The sequence below is a fragment of the Chanodichthys erythropterus genome, chromosome 14, assembly GCF_024489055.1.
Source record: "Chanodichthys erythropterus isolate Z2021 chromosome 14, ASM2448905v1, whole genome shotgun sequence".
NCBI classification, from domain to species: domain Eukaryota; kingdom Metazoa; phylum Chordata; class Actinopteri; order Cypriniformes; family Xenocyprididae; genus Chanodichthys; species Chanodichthys erythropterus.
The window spans coordinates 18,194,270-18,214,721 of NC_090234.1; the positions used below are offsets into that span (position 1 = coordinate 18,194,270).

At 36.9% G+C, this 20,452-nt stretch overlaps 1 protein-coding gene across 1 annotated transcript in view; it reads right to left on the bottom strand.

Moving 5' to 3' along the window:
• Positions 1 to 1,489: 1,489 nt before the first annotated feature.
• slc4a3 (solute carrier family 4 member 3) overlaps positions 1,490 to 20,452 on the bottom strand; it is an 89,549-nt gene continuing 70,586 nt past the window's right edge. Inside the window, exons 8-22 of the mRNA XM_067410450.1 lie at positions 17,200 to 17,335; positions 12,170 to 12,335; positions 10,599 to 10,701; positions 10,219 to 10,403; positions 8,562 to 8,784; positions 8,261 to 8,479; positions 7,727 to 7,875; positions 7,383 to 7,577; positions 5,330 to 5,542; positions 4,834 to 4,923; positions 4,453 to 4,619; positions 4,078 to 4,331; positions 2,417 to 2,586; positions 1,731 to 1,904; positions 1,490 to 1,620 (exon numbers count right to left, since the gene is read on the bottom strand). Of these exons, the coding sequence (XP_067266551.1) occupies positions 1,543 to 1,620; positions 1,731 to 1,904; positions 2,417 to 2,586; positions 4,078 to 4,331; positions 4,453 to 4,619; positions 4,834 to 4,923; positions 5,330 to 5,542; positions 7,383 to 7,577; positions 7,727 to 7,875; positions 8,261 to 8,479; positions 8,562 to 8,784; positions 10,219 to 10,403; positions 10,599 to 10,701; positions 12,170 to 12,335; positions 17,200 to 17,335 (2,522 nt within the window). The 3' untranslated portion in view covers positions 1,490 to 1,542. The remainder of the gene's footprint in view (positions 1,621 to 1,730; positions 1,905 to 2,416; positions 2,587 to 4,077; positions 4,332 to 4,452; positions 4,620 to 4,833; positions 4,924 to 5,329; positions 5,543 to 7,382; positions 7,578 to 7,726; positions 7,876 to 8,260; positions 8,480 to 8,561; positions 8,785 to 10,218; positions 10,404 to 10,598; positions 10,702 to 12,169; positions 12,336 to 17,199; positions 17,336 to 20,452) is intronic.

Consider the following 20,452-nt stretch of genomic DNA (forward strand, 5'->3'; position numbering starts at 1 on the left):
TAGCATTGATTCAAAAAGTTAGCTTTTATGCAATCAACGAAATCCAAGTTTCTATGGCTTTAACCTATTTCAGCTGAACTGTTCCCGAATACACTGCAGTATAACAGCATAAGGAATGGAATTAGTTCTCTGAAAAGGTCTATATTGAAAACACACGCACACGAATGTACTAATATTTATAATAATAGCATATTTGGGCAATAAACCCTATATAAATTCTAAATGCTAAATTTATATATAGCAAGAAAATAGCTGAGTTGCTCAAAGAAAAATAAAGTTATCAATCACTCTGGGAAACTTCAAGACAAATAAATCAAAACAAAATAATCTAATATAAAATCAATTCAAATATAAAATAAAATACACTTTTAGTAGTGTTCAGAGAGATAATCTCTTGAAAAAAAAATAAAATAAAATAAAATAAAATAAACCTTTAGCATGTCGTGTTCGGAGGGTTGAATAACAATTTCTTTAAAATAAAATAAAATAAAATAAAATAAAATAAAATAAAATAAAATAAAATAAAATAAAATAAAATAAAATAAAATAAAATAAAATAAAATAAAATAAAATAAAATAAAATAAAATAAAATAAAATAAAATAAAATGTTAGCAGTCATGTTCGGAGGGTTAAATAACAATTTCTTGAAAATAAATAAAATAAAATAAAATTTTAGCAGTCATGTTCAGAGGGTTAAATAACAGTTTCTTGAAAATAAAATAAAACAAAAACAAAACAAAAAACACAAAACAAAATAATAAAATAAAATAAAATAAAATAAAATAAAATAAAATAAAATAAAATAAAATAAAATCTGTTTGGAAGGGAAATCATGTTTGGAGGGCTAAATAATCCTTTTTTCCATTAAAGGTGCTGTAAGCAATGTTAGTCATTTGCTAACTCCCACAAGCCACTGAATTCAAAATGACTGACAGGCTGAGAGTAATATCTGTCAGGAAGCATGGACATTATCTGCATGCTGTTCCATAATAAAAAAAAATAAAAATAGCTTATTGCACCTTTAAACATATTGTAACTACTGCATACATCAATCAAAGTAATCTCACTACTGCATAAAGTACTTCTAAAGGGACTGCACTACTGTTTTCTAGCAACGGGACTGCACAGCAAAGGAATTGACCGCTCAAAGGGCACTGAGAGGTCATGCTACTGTAATATTCAGACCCTGTGGTCAATGCCTACAGTACAGTAGAAGGCAACAAAGATCTACAGGCAGTATAGGTCTGGTCTGGACGGAACTTATTGGATTTGTCTCACCATCACTGCACTTTGGGAGGTCTAAGGTGCACGGGCCGTATTTTTATCTTATATTCAAAGGTCACTGGGCAGGAGCAGTCGAACACATAGGCCACATTTTTGGGAGGAAAATAAATAAATAAAAGTATCCAAAACATGATTTCAAAGAAATAATTCTGAAAGAGGGCAGTACATCAGAGTTCTTCAGATTCTGTACACCTTTCCCATTATGCATAGACCCGCGATCGATCGGTCAGTGAAGAGGTGAGCCATGTGACCTGCATCTAGACAAGCATGTGGATCTCGTTGTATTCATCACGCCCATCTTCATCAAAATTGGGCGAATCCTCATCAGCATCCAACTGCAAGAACAAAAAAAGGTTTTAAAATGAAAATGAAAGCAATACCTGCTTTTGATTGGATCATCAGGTGTAAAGGAGACCACAGATAATACATGAATACGCGGACTCACCGCTGCAAGCTCTCTTTCCTCAAAGATCCTGGTCAGGATGAGTCTACGCAGAGGTACGGTCATGATTAGGATGAAGGGAAAGGCCAGCGAGGCTACAGTCGACTTCACCACCCACAGCAGGACGATACACAACAACTGAATGATGGTGAACATGTTCATACGCCAAGTCTTCACCTGTACGTGAAACAAGTTAGGCCTAGAGTTACAACTTTAGTGAAAATGCTTCTATATTGTATTTTTCTAATATAATTTAATACATAATATTTTTAAATAAATTTAGAATATTAAACAAAGAGTAGAATATTAAACATTTCTTATTTATTTCTTTTAAATTAAAAAAAAAAAAATCCTCAAAAATGTTTAAATTAGAATTTCAATGTGGTTTCAGACTTTTGGACTCCTACTATACATTTGAACTATATACAGTGTTCATATTTGTCAAAAGTGGTTTGTAATTTTAATTTTGGGGATTCTGTGAAAAAGTGCAAAGTTTCAAAATGCAATGGTGATTTGTGCACCACCTTGTGGACGCTTAAAAAGCTTTCACACAGAATCCAGATGTCAATTTAGTACAAACTTGTAGCATGTAGGCTACTGTGTGGAGATCGAACACAAACACAGATGATCATCATTGCATTTGTAAATAACGTCACCACTAGCTCAAACTCTTGGGAAGAAGTGATTACCTTGGTAACATAGATGTGGTCAGGGTGATGTTTAGCGGGCGTGACCATGAGTGTGATTCGCTCATAAAGCTGGATACCAGTAAGAGAAGTGATGCCCATGTACAAAAATATCCCAAACAGCACAGCCAGAGGAATATGACGCAGCACATCTGTCATCACTATAGACAAACCTGCACAGAAGAGATGGGATTGTCAGAATAAGGGGGAAAAGCGCAATCTTGAATTGTATTCTCTGGAAAATAAAACTTAAAAATGCAAACTAGGAAACCTGAGTGGTCTGAAATATATAACAAATATTAAAGGGATAGTGATTGAAAAATGAAAATTTAATGTTTATCTGCTTACCCCCAGGGCATCCAAGATGTAGGTGACTTTGTTTCTTCAGTCGAACACAAATGATGATTTTTAACTCGAACACACCACTATGTCCAACTGCGTTCAGCTCATTGAAGTATATGCACGAGACATCACTGCCGTTGTCAGAGCGCGATCAGACCTCACTAAGCGAGTGCTGAACGCAGTTGGACATAGTGGTGTATTAGAGGTAAAAATTGCTATAAATAATGTTCGGTTTCTCGCACAAACTGATTGTTTGTGTCTTAGGACATCAATGTGTCGTCACGAGCCGCAGGGTTTAATTTGGACTTGTCTATGCATATTTTTTGACTCTGAATTGTGTTACCATTCACTCGCATTATTTGACTTACAGACGGCAACGGTTCGAGTTAAAAATCATCATTTGCGTTCGACTGAAGAAACAAAGTCACCTACATCTTGGATGCCCTGGGGGTAAGCAGATAAACATCAAATTTTCATTTTTGGGTGAACTATCCATTTAAGATATTTTAGATTTAGTCCGAGAGTTTTCTGTCCCTCCATTGAAAATGTATGTACGGTATACTGTCCATGTCCAGAAAGGTAATAAAAACATCAAAGTAGTTTTTGAAGCATCTAAAATACATTTTGGTCCAAAAATAACAAAAACTACGACTTTATTCAGCATTGTCATTGTCTGTTGTCAATCCACGTTCACGACTCCGCAGTGACGCTGCTTGTGACAGCGGTTGCTGCTGTGTAGGAGCTTCTTCCATCGCTCTTAGTTCTTCGTCCATGTCTTTGGGTTCAAATAAATATGGCTGAGCAAAAAAATTTAAGTCTTCCTCTGTGTCGAAATCCTTAGACATGTTTGCGAAGGTTGTTTTGTTTACAGCGTGCATCTCCCTCAGACTGTAAACGAAGCTCGGGAGCACCAGATAACCGTCCTACGTCTGCAGCGTCACTACGGAGTCGTGAAAGCGGATTGACAACAGACCCGGAAGAGAATACAATGCTGAAGAAAGTCGCAGTTTTTGTTATTTTTGGACCAATATGTATTTTCAATGCTTCAAAAACTTCTAACTAACCCACTGATGTCACATGGACTACTTTGATGATGTTTTTATTACCTTTCTGGACATGGAGAGTCTACCGTACAAACATTTTCAATGGAGGGACAGAAAGCTCTTGGACTAAATCTAAAATATCTTAAACTGTGTTCCGAAGATGAACGGTCTTATGGGTTTAGAACGACATGAGGGTGAGTCATTAATGACATAATTTTCATTTTTGAGTGAACTAACCCTTTAAACTAAAGTGTTACCTTTGTTTTTAGTGTTTCTTACCCACTAGGATAGCCACACACATCCCTGTCACCCTCTGCTCTTTAACTTCTTGGATCATGGGCTTCTCTCCAGGGGCAGTGGCTTTGCTCATGACTGTCAGAGCATTCACGTGAGTCACCGAGCGCACAGTGGCGGCAGTCAGCCAGGGCAGACCAAAGAGTGGGCAGATAGCTCCCAAAATCACTATCAGAAGCAGGTCAAGATGAAAGCCAGAACCCTTGACCAAACGCCTCTCCTTCTTGCTCACTATCAAGCTGCAGATAGGATGAAATAAATACAATGAGCCACATATTTGATTGCATTTCCATCTAAGCTTAAATAGAAGATCTCAAGATATGTTGCAAAAGACTGTACATGTAATGTTAGCTTACTCACGTGGTGATCTGAGTCTCCATGAATATGAGGATAAAAACAAGCAGGGCCGGGATCACTGAGGCCCCCATCATCCAAACCGGGAAAGGCTGTTTATCTCCAAATGGACTGATAAACCAGCTCCGTTTGTCCGGAGATGTGACCGAGAAACCAGAGGGGACGTTCAGCTTCTGCAACCACAAAAAACACAAGCACTCGTATCCCAGAGATCCCAGGCTTCATTGGTTACAGTGCTCTGCCAAACCAACCACACTGTAATACAGACTCGGAAGAAACCTGGCTCCAATTACAGGCCAGTACTTAATAAGAAGAGTACGTTGGGAGAGGAGTTTTTCTGTGGTAATATATACAGTATACTGTACATGAGTTTAAGAGCGTGGTTACCTGTGTGTATGTATCAGGGATGGTGCAGTCCACCAGCACAGAGATCAGTATAGAGATAGGAATCCCGAAATCTCCAATGATTCGTCTGGCCTTTGATGATAACAGATGATACACACACAAACAAACTTTTTAGCCAGCTTTAGCCAATTATAATTGCAAAAAACATGTTTGCAATCAACATTTTCCAGTAAAAACATCAGCAACACTTTATTTTACAGTGTCCTTGTTATACATGTTACATGTAGTTACTGTAGTATTAACTATAAATTATGCATAATTACATGCAACTAACCCTAAACCAAACCCTTAAATCTTCATATGGACCTCAAAAAAAAAAAGATTATGGTGACAAATTAACTTGCTTCTCTTGATTAATTTGCTTCAGATAAATGTATTCCTTTTAACAAGTATATTTTGCTGGAAAACAAGAAAAAAAAAAAAAAAAGCTGACTCATGAAATGAAATTTCACTGTGAAAATAAAACCACGCTATATACCTTTCCACCCAGGAATCTGCTGTTACGAAATTTTCGCAGAAAGAAGGCCACAAAGAAGGTTCCTATCATGAGCACTAAGGACAGCAGGGCTGTGTTGGGCTGGTTGAGGATGGCTTCCCCAATCACACCGTTCCCTTGAGGGTCTATGGGTTTGAAGGCAGGCAGTACAGGAGCTGTAGGGTAGCTCTTCATCAGAGGGTGCTCTTGAAACACCTGAGGGGAAAAGAACACATTTATTTATTTAACTCTCATTTGGATTCAAGCATCTGCTAAATTAATAAATGCAAATAAATAACACACCTTACAGTAACAGCAAACTACCAACAGCATTCATTGACTTCTTGTTTCTTGATGTCTACTACCTTACAATTGAAGTTAAACCTTGTAAGTGACTGATTTAGAATGCTGTACATGATCAGAAAGTTTGTGCATCATACAAAATGTGAACCTTATAAGAAGAGCATGGGAGATTTGACTCATGATAAAATAAGTGACGTGAACCCATACTCAGAATTTGTCCTCTGCATTTAACTCATCCATGTTAGTGGACACACATTAGGAGTAGTGAGTAGTGAACACACACACACACACACACACACACACACACACACTGCAAACCGTGGACAAACACACCCAGAGCAGTGGGAAGCCATTTTGTATTTTGCCCTATGATTTCAAGGAGTTTGCCATTAACATGTTGCTAAGCTATAAGGCACAACAATAACTATTTATATTGACACTTTCTGATCATCAATTTGTATTCATTATCAACATTTCTCTCATTCACCTTGGAATACATTTTGTTGCAGTGTATTATAGGAAGAACATGCAAAGCTGCCCTTGAATTTGGCAAAAAGAAGATACTTTCCTTTTATAGGAGTCTACACATCTAAAGCACACCTAAGATGCCTTAAAATGCTGTCAACCCTGATGAAAAATCTCAAGCAAAGTGAAGCTGGTTCACCAGCATGGTCTTATGAGGTTTGATTTTGAGTAGGCCAGCTGTACAAGCAGTGCTTTGGGACAAGCATTGTTTTTGCTTGCTGATTTCTATATTTAACACATTTATGATAAAGTGAAAATAATATATTATTTAACATATGATGAACAAACAGATTTATTGTAATATATAACTGTAAAACAATTAAAAATTCTGATTCTAATGTTTAAGCAATTCAATAAGAGGGGTTATAAGTTTTGTTGTGGTCTTGCTGGGATCATACCAGCACCCAAAAACATGTGCTGGTCCACCAGCATACCAGCATCCCATGTTGGGGATCAGCAACCAGCATCCTATGCTGGGAACCAGCAAACCAGCAACCGGCATCCCATGTTGGGGACTAGCAATCAGCATCCTATGCTGGGAACCAGCAACCAGCATCTCATGCTGGGAGCAAGCAAATCAGCAACCAGCATCCATGCTGGGAACTAGCAAATCTGCAACCAGCATCCCATGCTGGGAACCAACAACCAGCATCCCATGTTGGGAACCAGCAACCAGCATCCCATGCTGGGAACCAGCATCCCATGTTGGGGGCCAGCAAACCAGCAACCATCTTCCCATGTTGGGAACCAGCAAATCTGCAACCAGCATCCCATGCTGGGAACCAACAACCAGCATCCCATGTTGGGAACCAGCAACCAGCATCCCATGCTGGGAAACCAGCAACCAGCATCCCATGCTGGGAACCAGCATCCCATGTTGGGGACCAGCAAACCAGCAACCAGCTTCCCATGTTGGGAACCAGCAAATCTGCAACCAGCATACTATGCTGGGGACCAGCAAACCAGCAACCAACATCCCATGTTGGAGACCAGCAACCAGCATGTTGGGAACAAGCAACCAGCATCCCATGTTGGGAACAAGCAACCAGCATCCCATGCTGGGAACCAGCAACCAGTATCCCATGTTGGGGACCAGCAAATCAGCAACCAGCATCCCATGCAAAACATATCTTATACTCGTGAGCAGCAATGCTAGATTTTTCAGCAGGGTAGGAAGGCAGCTCACTAGGTTTTGCACATGCTGGTATTGGTGATGTTAAATCTGTACCTTAATTAGCTTAGAGAAGGTTTCAAAGATGAAAATGAGAGAGATGAGAAATGCAAAGATCTCCTGGGTGAAAGGGGAGATGTAGCGCACGAGGAAGCTCCCCTCCGCTGCCACGATCACCAGGACAATGAAGATGAGCCAGAACCCGATCCACACTCGGCCTGTGAGATATTCGAAGCCCTGCGCCTGGCAGAACTGATAATGAGGAAGAACAAAGAAGGAGCGATAGAAAAGATAGCAAAAGAAAAAGAGAAGGACAGGAAGATAAAAGGAAGACCAATGTTAATGTAATGGAACTACCTCCTTTTTCTCATAATGTTTGTACCATAAAGACAAAAAAGTACCTTATAAAAAGCCTCCTCAAAGACCAAAAGTGGTCCAGAGAAGCCAATTATGAGCAAGGGCTGTCCTGCTAGCAGGGAGAACAGCACTCCCACTGTCGCCGTGGAGATAATGAGCTCAGAGACTCCCATCATGCCTTGTGTCTTCTCACCTAAATAAATGAGAATATAAAGTATGAAATTATACCACATTAGAAAAATGATTCATGCTCTGAATTTGACATAAACAGTTGAAATTTTGACATATTACGTCATAATTATAAGATAAAATGTCAAAATTATAAAATAATATATGTATAATATATATAATGTAGCATAATTATGAGATAAAAATGGAAATTGACAAAGTGAAGAGTCATTATGACAAAAAAGTTTAAATTATGACAAAAAATGTCAATTATGAGATAAAAAGTCAATTATGATGAAATTATAATTTAAAAATGTCTAAAAAAAAATTATGAGATGCTAATCATAATGGCAGGATGGGATTCTATATTATATAGACTTCATTATCAAAGATAAAATTGCCTCACTTGCCTAATAAACCTCCAAAGGTGATAGTGGGTGAAAGAGCAGCAAAATAAATGAAAATGACAGCAGCAAAACATTGTGTGTCCATGGCGTCCTTCAGGTCGCTTATGTAGCGTGGATAACGGCGACGAATATCGTGGATCAGACCTCCAAAGGGAATACCAGAGCGCTTGAGAGGGTCAACATCAAACTGATCCTCCTCCTCCTGTTCATCCGTACTTACGTCTATAACAACAAGTGTACAGGTCAACATTAACAGATCAGACAAACTGGAAAATGTAAATCACAAATGAAAAAAATATTTCACCTTTGGTCTCCTGCTCAGCTCCTGTAATGGTACTGCCACATCTTTTGTACTCCCTCTCTTTGCGCTTGCGTAGCATCTGTTTCTGGAAGGAAGCCACGGTCTTCAGCAGGTCTTTTCCCTCGACGTCCGATGGTGGAATTACAATACTGCAGTCTAAGAACTCATTGATTCCATTAAGCAGGTCCTGGCGGTCATCAGCAAAGTATGCTACCTCATGGAAGTTCTGTAGAAGGTCAAGAAAAACAGTGAAAATGAGTGGTTTAACAGTTTCAACAAGTAGATTGAATTGTTTAGAAACTTTTGACCAGTCGGTTGCAGTCCTGAAACTTCTCATCAGGCCATGGTCTTAATGACACATGCAAAGTTTAATTTCAAAATGTGACAGCAAAACCAAGACAAAGTCTCACTTCCAGTCTGTTGCCGTTGTTGTCACATTTATTTGAGATTTACTGTAGAAAGTGTTGAAAATCAAACATCTCTATGGTCTTTTTTGTGAGGCTTGGTCTAAAGATCATCTGAACCAATTTTTTTGTCCAATCTTCTCAAAAATATAGAGCAAACAACAGTTTTCAATAAAATTCAATATGGCAAATGGGCCATAATTTGAAACTTGACAAATGGTCTATCATATGACAGAATGGAGAAATAGGACTAAACCAGAATCATAATATTGGGTCAAGGAATTCTGAAGTTATGATTTAATTTTTTGCCATGAAACTGATTAAACACTCTCAGGACATTATGCCAATGATACCCACAAAGCTTTGTTTCAGTTTGCCAAAGCATTGGTGAAATATAGGCACATTTTCTGTTTGGCGGCTTTGCAATATAATTCATTACAGATTTATTGGAGAATGGCAAAGTATATTGAAAGTCCATTCAGTCATTTTTGTGTAGTTTGGTCCGAATATTATCTGACCCAATTTTGGAGAAGATTGGACAAAATTTGCAGCAGGAATACTGAAAAGCAGTTTTCAATTAAATTTAAAAGGTGAAACTTGACAAATGGGGTATCGTTTGACTTACTCAAGGAATATGAGTAATCCAGAAGCGTAATTTTGGGCAAAAGCATTTGGATTTTATTTTTATGTCATAAAACTGTTTAAGCCCTCTTAGGACATGAAGGCATTGATACCACCCCCAATTTGCCTAAGCCCAGGGTGCTCATTTCTGTTCCTGGAGATCTAAATTAGCTTGTTCATGTGTGTTTGATCAACTTTGCAGGAAGGTAGATCTTCAGGAACAGGAATGAGCGCCTTTGGCCCAAGCATTGCAGAGATATATGCTCCATTCCTGTTTGGCAGATCCACCACAAAATTCATTACAGGTTTATAGAAGAATAGGAAAAAATCAATTCTGGAATTATGTGACTTGGTCTCAAGATCACCTGACACAATTCTGGAGAAGATTGGGCAAAATTTATAGGTGGTAGTTTAAAAAAAAGTATTTGTTAAAATCCAAAATGGCAAAAAATCTAGCAAGAAATTTATCTGAATTCAACTGACCCAAGAATCATAAAAAAACAAAAATGCAACTTTCTATAAGGAATGACTGGTCCAGTAGGGTTTAAAATATTTCAAATAAGACAAAGCAAGCATACAAATAAGGTAAAACAACTAAAAACCATAATACATATTGTATGATTCTGAAGATGAACCTTATCAGACATTAGGGTTGAGAAGGAGCGTCCAATCTCATGATAGTCCATGTTGGTCTGCGTGGGGCCCAGCAGCACAAAGATGAACCGAACCGGGACGGGGACTTCCAGAACGGACTCCAGCAGGACAGCCTCGTTCAGCCGGACAAAGGCCATCGCGGGCTTCTCTAGGAACTCCACACACCCTATAAACACATTTATTGTGGTAAAAATCAAAAACCACACAAACAGGGATCCAGAGACAGAAATCAAACACAACAGAAAGCATTAATCTTCGCTTAGCCGACTGAAGCATTATTGGAAAACTCTGGTGCGATGACTCAACATCATCTCTGGACCTGAAATCAACAAACGCTGGAACGAAATGCTCCTTAGCTTACCCACTAAGACCACAGTGGCTTCGGCATCCTTGGGAATCTTTGCCAAGAGTTTCATAGATCTGGCGGCAGCATGTCCCTCAGCTGGGACAGGGTGGAGGTTTTTCTTTTGTTGACAGAAGAAAGTAGTTAGTGCCATTTGAACGCCACACATCAGCCTCAAGCTGTGGCAGAAAAGCTTTGGCAGATAGCGCATGCATAGCTGCCCTCCCTCTGATTGTTTATTGTTCCATACCACTGTTTCGTTCATGTGTTCGGGCGACGGGGTGCAAGTATGTTTCATGAATTTTAATGAACCATTGTGCCTGTTTTGCATCACCCAGCACAAATCTAAACCTACAGATCCAGGTGACAAAGTGGAAAAGCAAATGGTAAATCAATTTAACACAATACGTCTTCACTTTTTATATGGGCTGTTTCGAATGTGCCAACATTTTTAGCCATGGGGAACATTCATAGTTTCACAGCTAATGTATCAAGAGTTTAACTGGAAGCACCTGTAAACTCACTATTAAGCTTAATCCTGCACATGTGGCGGAGCAGCTTACATGATCCAAGCATTAGCAGTGTCGCTAACCAGGGCCAGGCTGAATGTGCAGATGCTTTTTCACTGCTTAGTATTTCCAGTACAAATATCTAAACATTGTTACATCAAGATTGATTTACCTGAAAAGCAAAATTACGTAAGATATGAATTCTTGTTTTCCGAAAAATTTATCAAAATTAAGTGATTCTAAAACAATATGATTTCTGCCAATGGTGTAAGAAAAATTTAAAAATTCAAAGTTTATCTTTTTTACTCCATTGTCATAAAACAAGACTTAATATCTTACGTACTTTTGCTTCTCAGATAAGTGTATTTTGATTCAAGAATGTTTAAATATTTGTACTGGAAAACAAGATGAAAATACTGAGGAAGAAAATCATTTTTTGCAGTGTTCTGCACTGATTTTGGTTGAAAATCTAAGTGATTCTGCTGAATGTATTTAAACAGGGTGCATTAATGCATTAAATGCAGTGCTACACTTTTATTGGCAGTTGAAGTCATAATCGAATAAGTCAAAATATTTAATAGTAAGAAACATGAGTATAATTTTGGAAATTATGGATGTTCCAATTCTTTCTGCAAAGTTCTTGTTCAATGTGGGCCTAAAAGTAAAAAAAAAAAAAATCTTAGGATGGTTGAAGCTGGTTTAGCCGATTCCTCAAGCTGATGTTTAGATGGTTTTGTTGGTTGACCCAGCCTAACCAGCCGACCAGTATCCAAACACCTCTAAAACGATTAAAACACACCAGCCTGGCCAGATTTGTGGTCAGATGAGACCAGAAAACCACTGTAGGCTAGTTTAAAGTATTTTTTTCCCAGTAGAGCTGGTTCTAACCAACAAAACATGTACATTGCATCGCTTGGGTGTACGCCTTCAGAGCAATGCATACTGAATGGACCAAGTGCTACCACATGGAGGTCCACCAAGTGAACAATAAACTTAACAGCAATTTTCTGGAAGCCTAGGTACTCACTACGACATACACACAACAAGAAGCACGCAACTCACAAACAATGCCACAAACACCTCTTTGTCATGTTCTGCCGCTTTGCTGTCATGCACCTCCTCGTTGTCCTGGGACACCAGGGGCAGGCTGGTGTCGTGAATGTGATTGTGGTTGTGACGGAAGCTGCCCAGGCTGTTGACAGAATGGTTCCGATGGAAAAGGCCCTCTTTCTCATCATTGGGGTGACTGGACAAGAGAAAGTATTTTGTGAAATCTAGAGAGCAATTTTTAATGTGAAAATGTTTAATGAAAAAAAATGTTTTCTTGTCAGATTTTTTTAAACATTAATAAAACAAGATAAATATAAAGCAGCATAGTATAACATTTTATAATTCATAATAATATAATATAATATAATATAATATAATATAATATAATATAATATAATATAATATAATATAATATAATATAATATAATATAATATAATATAATATAATATAATATAATATAATATAATATAATATAATAATTTCACACAATTTTTAAAGGAATAGTTCACATAAAAATTCAAATTATACCATAATTTACTCATCATCAAGCCATCCAAGGTGTATATGACTTTCTTCTTTCAGCCAAACACAGTCAGAGTTATTATATTGAATAATATCCTGGCTCTTTCCAGCTTTGTAGTGGCATTAAATAGTGTTTTTGAAGCTCCAAAAAGTGCATCCATCCATCATAAAAGTAATTCATACGACTCCAGGGGGTTAATAAAGGCCTTCTGAAGTGAAGCGATGAGTTTTTGTAAAAAAAATAATTATATTTAAAACTTTCTAAACTATAATTTCTGGCTTCCGGTAACATCTGTACGTGTGTCCAGAAGAAAGTTCTGGCGGATGGGTGACCTCTGACCAGACGTATGACATTGGCGTAGCGTAAGCGAGGTGACAACTGATGAACACAGAAGCAAAACAAGATGCCGGTCACGAATTAGAAGTCTGAAGTGAGAAGTTTTAAAGAAAAATGTTGGAGGATTTCTAAATAAGAGGAGCTACATCCTTTGTCAGGTTGGAGGTCACCCTTCAGCTGGAACTCAACTCTCTCATGAACGATCGTACGGACGTTGCCAGAAGCCAGTGATTTTAGTTTATATAGTTTTAAATATGGATATTTTTCTTACAAAACCCATCACTTCACTTCAGAAGGCATTTATTAATCCACTGGAGTCAGATTATGTATTACTAATTACTAATTATTACTAAAAAAGTAATATGGATTACTTTTATGATGGATGGAGCTTAAAAAACTCAGACACTATTCAGTGCCATTACAAAGCTGGGAAGAGCCAGGATATTCAGTATAATTCTGATAGTGTTTGGCTAAAAGAAGAAAGTCATATACACCTAGGGGGTACACTTATGGGATAATTTTCATTTTGGGGTGAACTATTCTAAAGATATTTTTAGATGAAAGATGTAAAAACTGATTAACAATTTTGTATTATTATTTTTTTTTTTACAATGCAATCTCTATATTCCATAAACATCATGCATTAAAGGGATAGCTCAACCATGTAGCAGCCATGTACCTTTTGTTTTCAACAAAAGAATGTAAGTCACATGGGTCAGTTGACAAGAGGGTGAATAAATGACAGTATTTTCATTTTCTTTTTGGGGTGAGCTATGTCTTTAATAGTGGAAATGTTATGACTTCTTTAATCTGTCAAGTTCCTCGAGTCCATTTGTTCTCCTCTGTGAGACAAATATCCATGCTCTTGTGTTTATTTAGCTCCACGGGTACAGCAATTTCCTTGCTTATCAATGTCCAAAAAGGCAATTTTCCATCTTCGCTTGCAATATTTGCAAAGCAAACACAAAACCCAACATGTCAGGATATCAGAATCCAAACTGCAAAACCAAACCACATTCCCTGTTCGCTCGAAGAAACGTGCCAAAGCAATCAGTAAAAAAAATGCTAAAAACAACAGAAAAGCGGCTAGATAACATCAGGGAATATTTAGAATTGAAACTCTAAAAATCGACAGCAGAGGTAGTCCAATGAATTAATAAATGCCTTTATTGTTTTTCACAAAAGACTAATCTTGGTTTGCTCTGGGTGCTCTATGAGTACTGAAAAAAGTGAAGACTAAAGAGTGGCTGCCCAGCTTTGTTACACACGTCACCGCGACCGTGTCCAGCGGTTGAAATCGGCACACTCATTAAGCTTTATTTGATATCTTGTTTTGCTCCAGCCAAACTGGTCACTGTAATGTTCACAAACACAAGGTGACATTCAATTGTGTTTGAAAACATTCCCAAAACTTGAGTAACTAATGACCTAACTTATAGAGCACCTTGATGTATTTTTTTCCACATTACAAAGACATTTTTGGTGAATAATTGGACACGTTTCTCATGGAAAGCTGCATCTGAGATGATGGGAAATGCCGTAGAGAAGCTTAATCTAGTTTTTGACTTCATTATGGCCCGGTTTCACAGACAGGGCTTAGATTAAACCAGGATTAGGCCTTAGTTAAATTAGGTCACTTTTTTAAATGTGCCTTAGAAAAAAACATCACTGGTGTGCATCTTGAGACAAAACAATGGCACTGACATATTTTAAGATATGTTGGTGCAAGTTACTTTCAGTTAAAACAGCTCAAACATGCATTTTAGTCTGGGACTAGGCTTAAGCCTTGTCTGTGAAACCGAGCACATGTGTATTTGGAGCCAGTTTATGAATATCTTTTGTCATATTAATACAAAGGGGTTCAAAAAGGTACATCTTCAAACCATTAATGTAACCCACATTTCTGTAGCGAAGGCCATGCGATATTAATTCTGTTAGCAGTAGCACTCATGTAAAGTACCATTCTGACCTCAGAGTGTGATCCTGTGGCTGAGCAGAGCTTAACAAAGAAAACACACAACACTTCACAATCCTTCAAGAAAGGAGGCCTGTCTGAGCCATACTAAATACTGCATTTGTACAGCACTAACTTACAGTCCAGATTTTAAACAAGGTAATGAAACCACAGTGAATGGGTTACAGGAATGATTCACCCAAAAATCGAAAACTGACCCTCATGTCATTCTGACACTGTATTGTATTCAAAAATGATGAATGTGTGAGCTAAAAAGTGCACGATCATTTATACGGCTAATCTCCAAAATAAAGCACCTTAAAAGCATGATAAAAATAGCCTGTTACTTGTGCGCTATACTTTAAGTCTTCTTAAATCATATGATATATCTGTACAGACCATAATTAAGTTTTTCACTCATAATCTCTTTCACACTAGGGTTATTATTATAACTGAAACCACAAAAATAAATTTTTGTTACTTAATATAAAATAAAATAAAATAATTATTTTAATAAAAATAAAAATTAACAGAAAATAAAAATTATTATTTTATTTCAGCTAATTTCTAGAGCAACATTTCCCATTTAAGTTAACTTGATGTACTAAAAGTAAAAACCTCAAACTGAAAAAAAGAATAAAAACTATATAGACATGTTAAATATTATATATATATATATATATATATATATATATATATATATATATATATATATATATATATATATATAATATAATATAAATGACAAAAACAACAAAATTACTAAAACTTTAACAGAAATTAAAATGAAAATATAAACAAAATCTAATACAAATTGTTAACAAAGACTAGTATCTCAATGATACTACAATAACACTGTTTTACACTCATTTTTATTTTAAAAATTAGATGCATCACATTATTGATGTCTGGAAAACTTGACAGCAAATTAGATTTGAGAGCTATGGGATATACTGTCGCTATGGAAATATGAAATAAGTAATTTGGACTAGTTTTATGGTGCTTTTTTAGAGCTTTTTTTGTTGTTGTTGCATTAAAAAAAGAGCAGCCCGTACATTCTGCCTAACATCTCCTTTTGTGTTTCATGGAAGATAGAAAATACTGAAATGACATGGGGATGAATCTATTCCTTTAAAAACTATTCCTTTAAAGGGGTCATATAATGCCACTTTTACAAGATTTAAAATAAGTCTCTGATGTCCCCAGAGAGTGTATGTGAAGTTTTAGCTCAAAATACCCCACAGATCATTTTTTATAGCATGTTAAACTTGTCACTTTTTGAGGTCGAGAAAAAAATGCTCCGTTTTTGAGTGTCCCTTTAAATGTAAATGAGCTGCTGCTCCCAAGAAGAGGGCGGAGTTTCAAGAGTTCATATTAGCAGCTCTGATTATGCAATTACCTCACGCAGAATCACTGAAAATGTCAGAAACTGTTCAGCATTTTATGTTCAAACCGGACTATGATGGAGAGACTCAAGAAGAAGTAACAACATGTAGAATGCAACAGGATGTTTCTGAATGGTTAGTTATGAATTTATGTAGCTGATGTGGAGTTAACTATCTTAAAGTCATTGATTAGCATATTGTGTCATGATAATCTATAAATCGCTCATGTGGGAACTGTTGTAAGATGCCTACAGAGTCAGAGAATATGTGCTGCATGAAGACAGAACATAGTTTAGTTTAATTACGGTTATAACTTATGTTGTCATCTTGCTTTTACTGTACTGTATAGCAATAACATGGCCTCACCCCTTTTGTTGCGTGTTCTCGGGGGCGGGGTTTATGTAAATTTTAGGGTTAGTGATGTCACTAACCCAGGAAGAAGCTTGTTGTAGTCCCTACCAGCCGTTTGTTGTAGTACTTAAACAGAATTCTTTAAAAGAAAATATCTCCCTTTGCTTTGAACTTTGAGCTTCGTAACTTTGCAGATGTTGTTTGTGCTCAAACAGCAACATTACACACTAACTAAAGTAAAAAAAAGTAAAATCATAATCAACCACGCCTTTAAACACTCTTTGATGTAACCAATGTCTATGCAGCTGCAATAGCAAAATGCCATTAGAAACTCCATTGGCCATCTGCCTGGCGCACTGTCATGAAGTCTACTTGTTATGTAATCACGCTTCTTCATTTAGCAGAAAACCAATAGAGGCAGCTGTGACAAAGGACATTGGCATCAAGGCCCACTGCGGAGAAGATCAATATGAGCTTTTTTTGGAGTATTGATGTCTGACCTCAACTAACCTGTGTTTGAGCAGAAGGGCTCGCAGCACGTTGGCTCGGTCTTCGGCTCTGATTTGGTCCGAGATGATCATGGTTTCCACCAGCAAGTGGGAGATGCCAGGCAGTGTGGTTTGATCCAGATCTAGCATTATGGCACCTGGGTAATAAAACACAGTGTTTGTCGTGCTGGCACATATGCAGTATAAAGTAACATCACTCCATACACATGTACTGTTTTATAATATGGCTTATAAAACGGTTAGTTCCTGTCCTTGATTCTGATTGGTCAATAGCTGTTTTATTCACGATAAAACACGACTATGACCGCTTCACCGAACGGTTCTGTGTGTCACTACACAACACCCTTAGCAACCACTCTTAGCAACGTAAACTGTATGTTCTCAGTTGATATTGTTCATTGATGTTTACTGTATAATGTAGAAGATTATTGTGAGAAAGAGATCGAGTGAGCGAGTTTATTACCTGCATTCAGATTTAGCATTTTCCTTCAGGTCAGTCCATCGCTCATTATAAAATATCTGTTTAAATGTCCAATGTATTATCTTGTCCTTTTAACAATTAAGGGGTTTTCCGTGACTGACAGCGCTAGTCAAAACATTTGTCAGTTGCGTCTTGTTCCGTTTTCACAACAGTTCAGTCTTTTCAATATAAAAGTCTTCACTACTGACTGAGACACTCATAAAGACAGTCTTTGCTGCCATCTAATGGTGTAATAATGTAACTTCTGTTGCTGTTCACGGTCAGGGACTATTTTTTCTGGTGTAAGGAAGGCTTTTAGTGAAAGTTTACTTCATGAAAGTTGCACTGATACATATTTGTGGCTTTAATATTTGTATTGTGTGGTAACCGTTTTATAAAAGAAATAAGGTACTCAAAGCTAGTGCTGTATCGTGAATAAGTCACTTATTCACAATACAGCACAGCCTCTCATACATCATTGCTTAAATATAATATATTGATAATTAAAATAAAGTGTAATTATTCAATATTCAAGAAGAAACATGGAAAAGTAATATTTGACATACTGAAAATTTAATAAAAATTACAAAAGCACATAACAATACCGAACAAACATAAATTAAAATTGAAAATATAAAAGTAAATAGCTCAAAATATTAAAGGTGCCCTAGAATTAAAAATTGAATTTACCTTGGCATAGTTAAATAACAAGAGTTCAGTTCATGGAAAAGACATACAGTGAGTCTCAAACTCCATTGTTTCCTCCTTCTTATATAAATCTCATTTGTTTAAAAGACCTCAGAAGAACAGGCGAATCTCAACATAACACCGACTGTTACGTAACAGTCTGGCTCATTAATATGTATGACCCCAATATTTGCATATGCCAGCCCATGATCAAGGCATTAGACGAGGGCAGCCAGTATTAACGTCTGGATCTGTGCACAGCTGAATCATCAGACTAGGTAAGCAAGCAAGGACAATAGTGAAAAATGGCAGATGGAGTGATAATAACTGACATGATCCATGATAACATGATATTTTTAGTGATATTTGTAAACTGTCTTTCTAAATGTTTTGTTAGCATGTTGCTAATGTACTGTTAAATGTGGTTAAAGTTACCATCGTTTCTTACTGTATTCACGGAGACAAGAGAGCCATCGCTATTTTCATTTTTAAAAACTTGCAGTCTGTATAATTCATAAACACAACTTCATTCTTTATAAATCTCTCCAACAGTGTAGCATTAGCCGTTAGCCACAGAGCATAGCCTCAAACTCATTCAGAATCAAATGTAAACATCCAAATAAATACAATACTCACATAATTTGATGTATGCATGCAGCATGCATGACGAACACTTTGTAAAGATCCATTCTGAGGGTTATATTAGCTGTGTGAACTTTGTTTATGCTGTGATAGAGTCGAGAGCTCAGGAGGGGGCAGAGAGCGCAAGCAATTAAAGGGGAAGCAGCCTGAATCGGCGCATTTCTAATGATGCCCCAAAATAGGCAGTTAAAAAAATTAATTAAAAAAAATCTATGGGGTATTTTGAGCTGAAACTTCACAGACACATTCAGGGGACACCTTAGACTTATATTACATCTTGTAAAAAAACGTTCGATGGCACCTTTAATAAATACTATAATAGTCTTTACAGTAAATCGAGTGCAGCCTTAGTTCAGTCAGTCAGGCACAGTGCTGCAACCAGCTGACGTGGTCAGCTGTCAAATTGCTCCAATCACTACCATTCTCCTATTAGACTGGGGACATATATACATGGCATTACTGCTCAGTAAGTATGTTCAAACTGCTCGCAACCCTCCCTCCCTCCCCATTATAAGCATGAGCATAATACTGTGCACCTTCTGGTTGTCGTCTTCTTTTGTTTCAGATTACTAAGGCCTTCAAGTCCTAGCTGGCATGGACCTCACTGCTGAGAGACACTCATCCTCATAACCAAGCTACAGTATAGATGTCCCATTGCCACATCAACACAATTACCACTGTTCACTTTTAAAGACATTACTAAAGTGTCTTAACTGTCTATGTATTTCCAAGCTGATGGTTCTGGGGGGTTAATGTTAAAGCTCTTGTATGTTTAATTAATTTTGGAGCAAGAACCCCCATAAGGAACCATACCGCCAAAGATAAATTGTGTTTCAATAAACTCAAGTAACTTGCCAAAGTGGTCCTGTCTGAAATAATACTAAAATAGCTCTGATATTTATATACATACATACATACATACATACATACATACATATATACATACACACATGCATATTGTTTTTGTACCATTCCAAACACAATTTAGAGCCAGAAATATCAGTTTTATAGTATTATTTTTACTGATTTGATTATTTTGTTTTTAACCCAAGTGTTGCATAATTTGAAAGAGTTTTTGCACTGATGCCAGACTTGATCATTTGTTATGAATAATCTTCTGGTTATATAAATAAATGTTTGGTCCTTTGAGTTGCAAATAAAAGAAGAAAATAATCAAAGTAGCTTGCATTTGTAAAGTATTTAATTCGCTGGATTATCCAAAGATAGGCACTGCACCACATTTAAATCAAATGTTCAGCATAAACAAATATATCGTGACATACACTGTTAACTGCGATATTAAATTACTCCTAATTTATAGTTGTTTTTGCAAACCCTCGTGTCAGTTTATGACTGCCGGTGTTTTTTTGTCAGGGTTGTCATGTTAGTTTCATAACCACAAGAACTGAAACTAACCAAAACCTTCTCATTGATAGACATGTGTTTGGACTAAGTCATGCTTTTG